The sequence below is a fragment of the Gymnoscopelus microlampas genome, assembly GCF_963454915.1.
Source record: "Gymnoscopelus microlampas genome assembly, chromosome: 14".
Taxonomy (NCBI): Eukaryota; Metazoa; Chordata; class Actinopteri; order Myctophiformes; family Myctophidae; genus Gymnoscopelus; species Gymnoscopelus microlampas.
Genome location: NC_139951.1, coordinates 9,434,115 through 9,448,261, shown reverse-complemented (window position 1 = coordinate 9,448,261; position 14,147 = coordinate 9,434,115). Strand labels below are relative to the sequence as shown.

General features: G+C 43.7%; 1 protein-coding gene across 2 annotated transcripts in view; it reads right to left on the bottom strand.

Moving 5' to 3' along the window:
- The window catches only part of LOC311059742 (uncharacterized protein), a 37,292-nt gene that overhangs the window by 18,195 nt on the left and 4,950 nt on the right, over window positions 1-14,147 (bottom strand). For both annotated transcript variants that reach the window (XM_084077780.1, XM_084077781.1), the window contains exons 8-9: window positions 13,676-13,729; window positions 12,199-12,404 (exon numbers count right to left, since the gene is read on the bottom strand). In XM_084077780.1, the coding sequence (XP_083933906.1) occupies window positions 12,199-12,404; window positions 13,676-13,729 (260 nt within the window). The remainder of the gene's footprint in view (window positions 1-12,198; window positions 12,405-13,675; window positions 13,730-14,147) is intronic.

Genomic DNA, 14,147 nt, shown 5'->3' with positions numbered 1-14,147 from the left:
CGAAGCATTCTCTCTGCCTGGATCCTGGCGGTAAGAACTGAAGCGACCTGACGTAGCACCCTGCCTCTCTTTTCTTTCCGCAATTTCCTCATGACCCACCGGACTGGAGCGAAGAGGTCAGGAGGCTTGCATATTTCACACTCGCATTTTTTTAAGAGGTCAGGAGGTTTGCAGTTCGCACATTCGCATAATTTTACCTCGACTGGCCTGCAAACCAAGGTTTGCCTCCTGCCACCGTTGTGAACTGGAGGCTCAGAGGAAACGCCGCTTTCAGCTGGTAGCCTGCCACCGCATAATTTTACCTCGACTGGTCTGCAAACCAAGGTTTGCCTCCTGCCACCGTTGTGAACTGGAGGCTCAGAGGAAACGCCGCTTTCAGCAGGTAGCCTGCCACCGTGGTTACCCGGGGGCTCCGTAGGACCACCCAGCTGGCTGGCCATGGCTCCTTCTCCAGCAGCTACTCCCTGGACCTCCTCCGCGATGAGTGGATCAATGTAGACGTCCTCTGACGCCCTCGCCAGCGCCTCTCCTGGTGCAGCATTTCCAGTTGCGACATCCAGTGGCTGGCACCCCTCAGCGTTGATTGGTTCGGTGGCGACGTCCTCTGACGCCCTCGCGGCTCCATCGACCATCTCCTCTGCAGCTTCTCTCGCGATCTCCAGAGGCAGCTCCACCGTACCCGCAGCTTGGTCTGCAGGAGCAGCAACGCCGTCTGATGGCACCTCCTTCTTAGCCGTCAACGGCTCCTCTCCTCCAGCTGTCACGCCCTCCCCGGCTATGAGTAGGTCGGTGACGACGTCCTCTGACGCCCTCGCCGGCGCCTCTCCTTCGGCCTCTGGTGGATGGTATCCCTCTGCGTTGAGTGGGTCCTCCTCCGTGGCTGTCACGATTGACGCCTCTGCCTCGACCGCCACGTCACCCGTGGCCTTGTCCCCAGGAGCAGTACCAACTGCGATCTCCAGTGGCACCTTCTCAGCGTGGTCCCCTGGAGCTGGTTCGACCTCCGATGGCACTCCCTCCGGATGGTCTTCCTTCTCAACGTGGTCCCCTGGAGCTGGTTCGACCTCCGATGGCACTCCCTCCGGATGGCCCTCTGGATGGTCTTCCGGCACGGCTCCCTCTGGAACCTTCTCAGCGTCGTCTCCTGGTGCAGTAGTGGAAGCATCTAGAACGACTTCCATGGCAGCAGCGATGGCTGCTTGTACAGTGGGAGTAATCTTCTCACCTCCCTCTGCAGCGTAGAATGGGACCCCCGGGCAGGACCCTGCGTTCCTCCCTCGAGTGGTGCCATCTGGGTTGACTCTGAGAACTCCTGGCCCAGTTGATCCGGCTGTAGGTGTGACATTCCGACCCCCCTTTGCAGCGACCGGCTTATCTGTAGGACTGGTGACATCCTCACCTCCTCCAGTTGCTCTGTCCTTTACGACCGGCTCATCTGTAGGACTGGTGATTCCAACCCCCTCTCCAGGTACAACGGGCTTAGCTGCTATCTCTGTGGGGGAGGTAATTTGCTCTTCCCTCACAGCAGGGGGGTGTTCACTCACTTCGGCTTTTGACCATCTGGTCAAAGTTGCCTCCTTGATTCTCTGCAAAGTCTCGTCATACTCAAGGCAACAGACATCCTGTATCCTGCAGATCACAGATGAATCGATGCCAACAATTTCCAGTATGGCGATAGAATATGTAACAACCTCCAGGAATCTATCTAAATCAGCTTTTAGCTCCCATGCCAGCCTTTCGCTTGGTAGACCACAAAGAGCAAACTCTGCATCTCTCCTAAAACCTGCTTGAGCTGCTTCACACCTCTCTAGTAACTCAGCTAACACTTCCATTCCCCTTTTTTACCTGGCCTTCTTGGCTTCTACGGGACTTAGGTAGGCCTTTTTTAGTTCGTCTTAATTCAATAGGCTGTGAAAGCAATCGTCAGTTCTTTTAGCAAGTAGTAGTGTTGTTCAGCCTTTAGCTAATAACAACAATAATTAATTAACACTGTGTTTAACCTGTAATAGCACTCACCCTGTAGCATTCTATGCAAGAAGCCTGTTAATGGTCTATTCACATTTAGTTATTTTGTTCATTAATACTGGCAGGATTTATTTAGCTCTTTAACCCACAATGATGACTTAATCCACTGCTATCGTAACTAATCATCTAGTTGCTCACAGTTTTAGTCTATCATAAAGTCTGGTTCAACATGGTATTACACTAGTGGTAGAAAAACCTCCCCCACCCCTTATCAGTAAACAATGGCCTTTTAACTCCCAAGGAGAAGATCACCTCATATTCACTGTCTTTCAGTCTAATTTTTAGCTATATTGCAGTGTCTGGTCTCTCATAAAGCCTGGTTGAACCATGAATACTATTTTAAGGTTTGTCTAATCAGCTTAAAGCAAGCATCTATGATTAGATTATTAACCAAACCTAACTACTTCTCCTCTCAAGGCGTGTTAGAATTTGGCGGTTAGCTTAGCACTGTCTTGTAAGTGAACAAAGACGATGCTAATTTTACTCCCCCACCACCCAACAGTGGCAGTTAGCTAGCAGCTAGCACTTTATGCTAGACAATAGAGCTACTTAGCTTGCTGTAAACTAGTGACGCTAAAGAAGGTAGCTCTCAGGACAGATAACCCACCCCTGGTTTAACGCTAAACACCTTTAACGGTAGCCTATAGCTACAAACCCTGTGGTTAGCTTGCTGCTAAACCTCCTGGCTCCTATCTTAGCTCAGACAATAGAATAGTTAGCACGCAGCGTTTCACTCTAAAGTCTTTGTTCTCCACGGTCTTCACAAACTGTGGGGCTTTGTTTCATAGCAACCTGATAGTGAGTCTCTTCCCGGTAGGCCTGTATACGGTCTCAATGCCTCGGTCCTCTTTTGTAGGCCGCAAGCTGCTCCGTGTATCCTCTTCGCCTCCGTGGTTCAGATGACTCCTCTCGGTTGTTGCTGTGTTAGTTCACACACTACTAGCACTGGTTCATTAAGCCAGCGTTAGTTCTGTGAGCCTGTCCCATGACCAGGCCAACTAGTATTACTTTGTTACCACTAACTACTCATCTTAAAGAGACGGTGTAGGTATACGATCCGCTTCAAGGGCCTAATACTACCACGGCTTTATCTGTGTCATATTTTTACAACAACACAGCATCACTCAATTATATCATCCGCTTCCAGGGCCTAATACTTTCATAGGCTACCACGGGTTATAACTTTTCAAGTGATTCATTCAACACTAGTTGTCCCTTTTAGACACACTAGTGGTTTAATTTAATTACTGTGAACATTTAAACGCTGTTAAACGACTATGTAATCAATCCTTGCAACTAGTTGGCACACTAGCGATCAATTACTGTGAACATTTAAACTCTATTAAATGACTGTGTAATCAATCCTTAAAACTAGGTGGCACACTAGCGATTAATTACTATGAACATTTAAACTCTGATAAATGACTGTATAATCAAATACTCACAACTAGTTGTCCCTCTCAGACAAACTAGTACTGTGTTATGCCTCTGTATAACACAAGGTTTATTACTTTAGTAATACACAACTCTGAAGGCCTTATTAAAGGCCAGCACAGTTTAATACTGTGTTATACCCTCTGTATAACACGGTTAAGCTGCTTACGACTCAGTTGAAAGTCCCCTCCGGGGACTGCTAGAGTTTAATAACTTCATAATTCAATGCTTAAAACTCAAATATGCCTCCTCCGGAGGCATCAATAGTTTTATTACTGTTCAATTTTGTAGCAAATCGCACTTTCTGCGTTTGATGCAGCTAAGCTACAATCGCTAGACCCATTGAAAGGGTTTAAGAAGAGTGGAGAGAGTTGTAAGCACATTACTCAAACCTGGTGTCTTTGATGGTTTTTATTTACTATACAAACATTACAAACATAATCTAGTCTACAACTTAGTTATCAGTTAGCAACGGTTAGCTCTTTAGGCACCGGTTAGTGGATAAATAACCAACGGTTAGTTTATCAACTAGTGGTTAGTTAACCTACGGTTAGGTAATAAAACCTGAGAGAGAGAGAATAAGCACATAACACACAGAGTATTAAGGATATGACTTCACATCAGACGCACACATCACAAGTACAAAATTACAATGTTACTCACTATTGGTCTCTCCACTCTCTTCCAGGATCTCAGTAAGTTACTTTAAAACCCATATTTCAGAGCAACCCACGGCACAGTTCCTTCCGAATCTGAGGTCCTGTGCTCAGGCAGCCTATTATATCAACTTCACACATAAGGTCCGCCTTTAGGGCATATCTTAAGCAACAGGAAGTTCTGGTTACCCACAAGGCATTACTCTTGGTACTGTACTGCTTCTTGCCACACAAAGCCTTTGTCCCTTATCCACCCTATTTACTTCGTCTCACACCTTCCCCCGCTGGTATGCAAGGAGAACCCTTTGAGGCTGCTTGCTTAGCAGGGGGTCTATGGGCTTGCTAGACTCAACTTGAAGGGACATTAAATTACTCCAACAGGACAGTTGAACTAAAGTACATTACTATATCATTAATAATAATCCACAATTATCTTTCATAATCATAGATTATTCCACATCACCCCTTGACTCTCGTTGCATATGCTGTTGAAAAGACAACTTTGGCATGGACGGGTGGTGTGTGTGTGTGTGTGTGTGTGTGTGTGTGTGTGTGTGTGTGTGTGTGTGTGTGTGTGTGTGTGTGTGTGTGTGTGTGTGTGTGTGTGTGTGTGTGTGTGTGTGTGTGTGTGTGTGTGCGTGCGATGCGATACGTGTGCGCGCACTTCTCTCACACAGACAGTAGCTGCTCATTCCGCCTACCTGTAGGGTTGCCTCTGATTCCAAATTGTTTCAGTTGTCTGAGTCAGAATGCAGGGATGCTTTGGCAGTGTTTCTGACAAGATGGTTTTGAACCTCCCTGAAGCCGAATATACTGCATGCATAAATGCAATGGATGTGCAATGATAGCGTTTTAAGCAGTAAAGCTGTATACTGTATATCAGTAATAGAATGGGCTTCAATGTTAAAGCTCTTAGTTCTGAATTGAGCTCATCTCATACCCTGGGGTAAAATGTTTTGTTTTCAAATCCTGGTTTAATTCATTCACCAGTCAGTATTCTTGGTTTTCCAGCTCCTCAGGCCATTGGTTAGCCACTATAGCCAGTTTGATCCAGGGATAGCCAGTAGCTAAAATATCTGCTTCAAAACACTTTATTACTTGAAGATGTTTGTTTTGTATTAATATTTTTGGTATGTGAGTGATACAGCACTTTACTTTGGTACTTTACTTAGAGTTTAATTAAAACTCAAAAGTATTCAACCAGTGTGTGGACATTCTATTCAAAGTTTTCAATTGTTTATTGTTTTCAGACACTATTTTGTAAGTGCAGTGTACATGGACCATTTAATGATTTAGAAATTGGTAACTCAGGAAAACATAGAATATATTAAAAAAGAAGCATTATCGATCATTGCCATAGGGGAAAAAAAAAAACAACTACCTACCCATCCTTCCCATGAGGAAATAAAATAACATTTCTTGCTACCCATAATTACCACAAAAAAATAAAAAAATAAATAAAATAAATTCCCTACCTACTCAGCCCTAAAATGACAGCCAACCGGAAACCAAAGTTTTTTTTTGTTAGGCCTAATCATATTTGAACTGGGGACCTCGCAAAATAATCATATTTGAACTGGGGACCACACAAAATAATCATATTTGAACTGGGGACCTCGCAAAATCAATCATATTTGAACTGGGGACCACGCAAAATAATCATATTTGAACTGGGGACCCCGCAAAATAATCATATTTGAACTGGGGACCCCGCAAAATAATCATATTTGAACTGGGGACCCCGCAAAATCAATCTACAAGCTCACAACACGAGGCGTTGTGAGCTTGTATATCTGCTATTTTCACAAGTTTTGCCTCTTTCTTATATTATTTCACAACTTGGCCAATGTTTTAATCAGTCAGTTTGTCGATTACTTTCGATGCAGTAATGGTCTTTTTCTTTGCTTTCCTTTTTGTTGTTGTAGGTATTAAAAAGGTCTTTTAAATTGTCACTTCACTGTCATCTGGGGACTCCCCTGGGGGTACCGACCCACAGATTGAGAACCACAGCTGTAAACAACTTCCCATTTGCCAATTCCTTAAAAAAAAAATCAATAAGCACTTACACACCCTGACCAGCTAAAAGAAAAAACACATTAATGCCAGTCGTACACCCTTGCCTTAAGCTTATCAGCGTCATGCATATTTAATATGAGCAGAGTGAAGGAGAATACATTAGACATCAAGAGGACAGACTATCCCTTTTCTTCCATATTCAATTACAAGTACAGTACGGCTTCATTATCCCGTGTCTCAGCAACACTTTGGGGAATTTGTTTTGACCAGCGTCGGTCGTATTGATCTTGTGAAGACAGCTATCGTTTTTCAAAGTGCCTTCCAAGTCTGACTGTGGGGAGGGGAACGCGGAGTGAAGGAGGAAGGTCTCATTTGCATGCAAGCCCACATCATTAGACGTAGAACTCCCGTGTTGGTTCAGAATACTTTTTTTGGGGGGGGGGGGGAAATGATACTTTCCGCTGGTTCAAGTTTACTTTTTAAAAGGGCAATCAAAGCCGACGCGGCAAGTTCTAATTATCGTCCTCCGTAAAGTACTCACGACTTACATCTCGAAACTCAAACACCCATTAATAATGCATGACGCTTTGTTGGTCGGCTTTTTCACTGTACTACCAATTTGGCTGCGAAAAGGAACAATCTAACACTCCCCCCCCCTGCGCACGTGCACACACACACACACACACACACACACACACACACACACACACACACACACACACACACACACACACACACACACACACACACACACACACACACACACACACACACACACACACACACACACACACACACACACACCTTCTCCATTGTTGCGCTCTGTCTCATTACTCCCAGACAAATGAACAAGTTGAGCAAAGGGTTATGCGGTTTAGCTGTGTGAATGTAAGTTGTTTAGTTTCCAGTTTAGCTGTGTAGAAGTAAGTTGTGTTAGTTTCCAGTTAAGAATTCAAAGTGACAGAGACGGGACAGAAGAAGAGACAGACAGACACAAACAGACAAACGAGTGGACCTTCAAACATGGCTCGTCGTGGGACCACCTGGCTAAAGCAGACTTAGAATGCAACTAGGGTTGGGATTCCTTTAGGATTTTCACCATTCCGGTTCCTTAACGATCCCGATTTCATAACGGTTCACTTTAACGATTCCTATAGGGCAGTGGTTCTCAACCAGTGGTCCTTGAGGGGGTTCCAGGTGCTCCCCAGCTAAATGATGGAGAGTTGGTAACAAAATCAACCCTTATAGATCTTTAACTCTTGAGAGCGTAAAATGAAACCAAATGGACCCTTACGGGTGCATTTGGTTTCATTTTACGCTCTCAAGAGTAAAGCTCCTTACACACCGGGGGCGAATTTTTCATGCAAATAATAACGTTTTTTTTTTAAACTTATAAAGTCAATGCAAGCTTCCATGGAGCGAAAAAGCGCCTTTTAGTTATTCGGAACAAGTCCGAATTTTGCGTATATTCGCATAGTCGCCGGTGTGTAATGACCTTTATTGTTAAACCTCTGCATTACTTAAATGAATAATTGTTATTTTGATAAACTTTTGCCTGTTATGTCTCCTATTGGTACCACATCAATACAGCATGGAATTGTAGACAAAATCTTATCCAACGATAACAAAATATTCTAAGTCTCGGGTCCGAGAGTCCAAATCTCATCAAATGGTGGTTCCGTGGCTCAAATGCGGAATTATATGAAAAGGGTTGAAAAGCACTGCTATAGGGGGGGGTTCCAAATGGACCCTTACAGGTCTGTAACTCAGAGTGTACAGCAGCGGCGGTGGCTGTGGCTGCTGGGGCGGCGGAGCAGCAGCGGCGGCGGCCGCGTTGTTGTGGCCCGCCTGGGTTAGAGCTGGGATTGGGAGGGGCGGCTGCGAGGAGCGAGAGAGCGACCCCGTAGAGGACCCTACGCTACTAGACGACTCTGAACCTGGGGGGGAAGGAGGGGTGGGGGGAGGAGGTATAAGGAGGAACAAGAAGGAAGGCCTTAACCACTTCGGACTAATTTATACTTTTTTTTTTTGTACGAGGAAGTGTGTCGCTGGACGAAATTTAACCCCCGTTAAGAACCGGGGAAACTCATCTGTCATTTTTTTTTATTTTAACCACTTTAACCGTTATTTTATACTTTGGGCTATTCAAAAATAGCAGACCTACAAGCTCATAGCGCGGCACCGAGTGCCGCGCTATGAGCTTGTAGATCTGCTATTTTTGAAAAATCTTGGAAGATTTTGTGCAAATCTTTGAATATTTTTTTTTTTTTAAAGATCATTTGTTAACTCAAATCTTTGCTTCTGGGGGTCCCTGGAACTAAATATTTTGAGATGGTTGTCCCGAGGCCAAATACATATAACTTTGGGGGTACTTGAAAAAGTTTGAGAACCACTGATATTATAGCAGCAGTTTTTTTTTTAAATGAGGCTATTTATAGAATCCCCCAGATGCAAAGATTTGAGTCAGACAAATGTTCGCTTAAAAAAAATATATACATATATATATATACACACATCAAAAGATTTGCACACATTTTCATGATTTTTCAAAGAAAATAGCCAAAGAAATCTTAAAATGACACAGATGCGTTTCCGGTCTTAATGGATTAAGATATAATGTATTGCTTTTTTTTGAGAAAATGTGTTTCATCGAGCGACACGCTCGTAGTATAAATTAGGCTTTAGGGCACAGCAAAGACACGGCATGCTCTTTTAGTTGTAAAGTAGAAAAGACAGGACAGTCAGGCATGCGATGGAGGGGTTTAGGTGGAGGAGGCAATGTTGGTGGTGTTGGTGGAAGAGAGACAAACTCACCGGCTATCAACAATAGCCGTCAGTGAATACAACTGCGACGTCGGCATAGCTTTGTACCGACAAACAAACTCAAAGAAATACTTTGAGGGGTCAAAAATCAAATTCCAAAAGTATATAACTCATTATCTATTCTAATTACCTGTGGGAGAGTTGCCGCCATAAACTGGGGGAAAAAAGATAATGATATTACCATCTCTACATGACATGTTAATTAATTTTTTGATTAATGTCTTCATTTCGGGTTTTTTTCACGTTGTTTTTATATGTGCCACAACCACCGTGTTGAGGGGAACACTGTGACACCCCAATATAATTAGCTCATTAAATGATCGGGATCTTCCGAGTAAGCCTGATTGAAGGGAGGATATTTGCTTGAGGTGAAACAAAATAGCACGGCTCTTGTTATGCGGACAAGATCCCATCAACTTTTTCCTGGCGGCAGTCGAACTCATTTGAATTCACACATTTCGGATATTCTCCTGCCAATAATATAACAACCAATATATTAAAGGGTGAAAGAGGGGTTGAGAGGAGGGAGCTCTCATACCAAGAGAGGTTTTTTTTGGAGGACTGTGTGGAGACACGCTGGGGCAGAAAGCCTCGGACAGAGCCCGCTGTCAAAGACAAGACGGAGTGGGGATGAGCGAGTGGTGGAGAAATCCGCGGCACACACAGCTACTCTAACTACAAAGAGCTCAGTCTGCTACTGCCGAGCAACGGCAGGAAAGTGCTTCGTCAATGTCACCTACTTTGTTGGAAACTGAGAAATCAAATCAAATTAAATCGATGGCAGGGGGAAAAAAAGGGAGATTAAAAATGCATGGCTTGTTTTTTCCTCCAGCCTGGCCTGTGCCTGGTGTCACCGGGCGCTTGGGAATGTGAACGACGAAGCGCTCCGATTTAACATCTAGTCTGAGCTTCGTGGCCGATGTCTCATAGGCTCTATTCACAGCAGCCATATTATCACTTCCTTCACAGGTGTTACCAATGATACTAATGAAGGCTCTGTTCCATTCTGGTCAAACAGTCAGGGTGCTGATATTGTGCATTTGGAAGCCCCCTCATGGGCTTCATGTAACTCTGAGAGTGTACAAATGGAACCAAATGGACCCGTAAGGGTCCATTTGGTTCCATTTGTACACTCTCAGAGTTATGGGGGTCGTGGAAACCACTGTGCTAGACTAAATGGAACAGAGCCTTCATTAGTATCATTGGTAACACCTGTGAATGTCTTCATAATATGGCTGCTGTGCATAGAGCCTGTTCTAAGAGTGGAAATAACAAAGGAGTGGTGGGGATGAGGGTGGTTCACAACGTTTGTCTTTGTCGGATTCTTTTGAGAGTATGGCTCAAAAAGGCAGGTCACGAGCATGTGACTAGAGTTGTTCCGATACCGGAAATGCCCGATACTGCCCAAAATGGGTGGTATCGGCGAGTACGCCGGTCTATGCACCGATCCGATACCACCCAATACATCACATGACGATAGCTTGTTTATGCTACACAGATGAACAACAACACGTGTGGCGTTAGCAGTCAATGTGAGGTTAAGACTGTCAAACTACGACCGTGGCATTCAATCTCTGCTCTTCTTTTCATGTTTTACTAGGGATGTGGATCGACACCCGGTTCGAAATTTCTCAAAAAAACTGAGAATAAATGAGGTCTAAGCTTGACTGAGATTTGCTGGGTTATGGTTATGTCTTCAGAGACAGGAGTGATGTCATTTCAATCAAACTGCTGGTGCACAAACATTGACCGTCATCGAGTTTTTTTTTAATACAATTGAATTTCCTGCCAAGTGCCAACTGGCGTTAAAACGCTATGCAATGGCGTGTGCAAGCCAACTACATTATTTTACCATTGTGCTTACTGCTACCGAGCTGAAAAGCTAAGCGACTTGCAAGTCGCCTAGAAATGACATAATTGAAACTGCCATCTCTGCATAAATAAATAAATTATAAATAATAATAAAAAAAAAAAAATAATATAATAAATAATAAATAAAAAAAAAAAAAAAATAAAAAATATAAATTTCATTTGTCAAATATTTTGTTCCAGGGACCCCCAGAAGGTAAGATTTGAGTTACAAATGTTCACTTTTAAAAAAAAAAAAAAAAAAAAAAACATATATATATATATATATTCAAAGATTTGCACACATTTTCACGATTTTTACAAAAATAGCAGATCTACAAGCTCATAGTGTGGCCCTCTGTGCCGCGCTATGAGCTTGTAGATCTGCTATTTTTGAATAGCCCAAAGACATCTAAAATGACACAGATGCGTTCCCGGATTGAACGAGTTAAAGTACTCTGTATACGCCGAAACTCAAGTTCAGGTTATCGGAAATCGGGAGGAGAGGGGGAAAAAAATGGTATCGGAACATCTCCAGCCGTGACGTGCTGCACTACTGACCAAGCCAGTGGATGGGGTGCATGGGCTGCTGGGTGGTGGGGGGGGGTCAAAAACCCGACATGTGTGGTAGATGATGGATGGGTATCTAAAGGGCATGAAACCAACTACTTCATCAACCGGGCCCACAGTGGCATGCGGATTCACACAATAGGCTCTATTCACAGCAGTCATATTCTCACTTCCTTCACAGGTGTTACCAATGTTACTAATGAAGGCTCCGTTCCATTTAGTGTAGCACAGTGGTTCTCAGATTGTTCAATTTCCACCACCCCCATAACTCTGAGAGCGTACAAATGGAACCAAATGAACCCTTACGGGTCCATTTGGTTACATTTGTACACTCTCAGAGTTACACACCCGCAAGGAGGCCATTTGGAACCCCCTCAAGGAACCATGAGGGTCCCTGGGCCCCAATTTTAGACCCACGGAGTGGGTCTAAAACACAGAGTGTTTCCAGTGAGCCAACATGCAACAATAGACCATATTCACACGGCGGCCATGTTTCTATGAAGTCAATGAAAGTAGCCACCCCGGGTGGCAGCACTTTCAATGTTAAATTCCAATATGGCCGCCGTGTGAATATGGTCTATATCAGCACCCCGACTCTGTTTGACCAGAATGGAACAGAGCCTTCATTAGCATCGTTGGCAACACCTGTGAATTTCTTCACTATACGGCTGCTGTGCATAGAGCCTATTGGGACGCTAGGTTCAAGTGGTTCATTTAAATGAACACCGATTTTTTTTTGTTATTGTTGTTGCTGTTGAACGTTAAGGTGTTGATTCCAGGCCCCCTGGATGTGTTTATGGACAAAGGGGCAGGGGACAGCACTTACCGGTCTTGGAGAGGCGGCCCATGCTCTTGCTGCTGCCTGAGCTGTCTCCTCGGATGAGGACAGAGATGCCACTGAAGCTGATGGCCGGCCGCAGGTTGCGGATGGAGCTGTCCGAGTCCGTGCTGCTCCACGGCCGTGGGTCGGTGTACTTTGGCTCGTTCTCGGAGCTGCTCTGGCGGCTGTTGGTCGAGCGGCCGTCTTTTAAGCTGGAACGGCCCCCCGGTTTTTCAAAAGCAAAGCGCAAGTGAGGGGAAAATGTTAATGCACGGAAAACGGCCTGGCAGTACTGCCGGGAACTGACTGCTTATATGCAAATTATGACAATTGTGTAGGTACACCGTGTTACTAAGGTTAACATGGTGATATCCGATTAGTAAATGGCTGTTTATTAGTCGCCGAAAGGCAGAAACCTTGTTATCTCCATATTTCAACGTATTTTTTTTTTTTGTAAATGATTGCCCTACTTCGTCGTATGACAGTGCTGTGCAAAGGTAGCGACAGGGCACCGTGAGGGAGGTCTAAAATGTTGAAAGTTAAAGTAATACTAGGTAAGTTTTTCAATAAAACTAAAGTTAAATTGTATATCTTTTGTGAGTGGCAAATGTTTCACAACACCCACTCCATGAATTTCACCCCCGAAAGCCTTTTATTTATATATTCTCTATTGAACAGTGTCGGGGGAGACTTTCCCGCGAAAATGGCGTCATCTGGCCAGAAAACGGAAGCGGAAATGCACCGGTTTCCTGTTTGGCCAGGAACTACCGCGCTAATAACAAAAAGGAAACTCACGCTGATTTTAAGAGATTGTATGATTTGAAGATGGAAAAACAACAGAAAAAGAAAAAAACAGCTCACGGTAACTAAAGCTCCACTGGCTAAGAGAAACGATCCACAGATCGTATAAAACAATTAAAAGAACTTTTTTTTTAAACGCTTCCGTCTTCCGGTGAAAAGAAATGGAATTCTGGGTAACAGAGGAATAAGTGAACGGCCTGCAGTGACGCTAATGACCAGCAAAGGCTGCTAAAAATCGTTATTTGTGGACCTGCATTGTATAACTTTAAGTACTTAAGTCAGTCTGTCCGTTTTATAACCAATAAAAAGTACTACATTTGTTCCATTGGAACACAGGTTATTTTTTCTCCATATGCTATGAACAAAGTAACGTTTTTTGGACATCCAAGGTTTTCAACTGACAATGACGATATTATGCTTCATGATCTGTTTAATGTCTCAATTGATCCCCTGGCACTAGAGTTCCAATCACTCTATTATCACCACATAACCCATTAAGACCTGGAACGCATCTGTGTCACTTTAGACTTCTTTGGCTACTTTTGAAAAATCTTGAAAAAAAAGATGTTTAGATTTATTTTCCATAAACTGTTAGGATTTAGATTTTTTTTAAGAATCGCCTCAGGTCTTAATGGGATAAAGTAGCATGGCAGTCCCATTATGGAAAAAAGAGACAATTCACCTAAATATCTGCCGCCTTTGCTGAGTGCTGTTGCAGGCGTCATCTTCTTGTATCCTGTGGACGCAGAAGATGGCATTTTGTAATGAGACAACCTTGCAGGCATAATTCATTATCATGCAAATTAATGGTTCACCTTAACCCTTTTAGATCGGGAACGCGTCTGCGTCATTTTTTGATTTCTTTGGCTATTCAAAAAGAGCAGATATACAAGCTCATAGCGCGGCACCGAAGCTTGAAGATTTGCTATTTTTGAGAAAAATAAATCGTGAAAATCTTTGGCTTTTTAACTCAAACCTTTGCTTCTGGGGGAAAAAAACTATGTTGTTATAATCAGTTCTCAAACTTTTTCATGTCAAGGGCCCCCAAAATCATATGTATTTGGGCGCGGACCCCCCATCTTAAAATATGTTGTTCCAGGGACCCCTCAGAAGCAAAGATTTGAGTTAAAGATTGTCGCATTAAAAATATATTT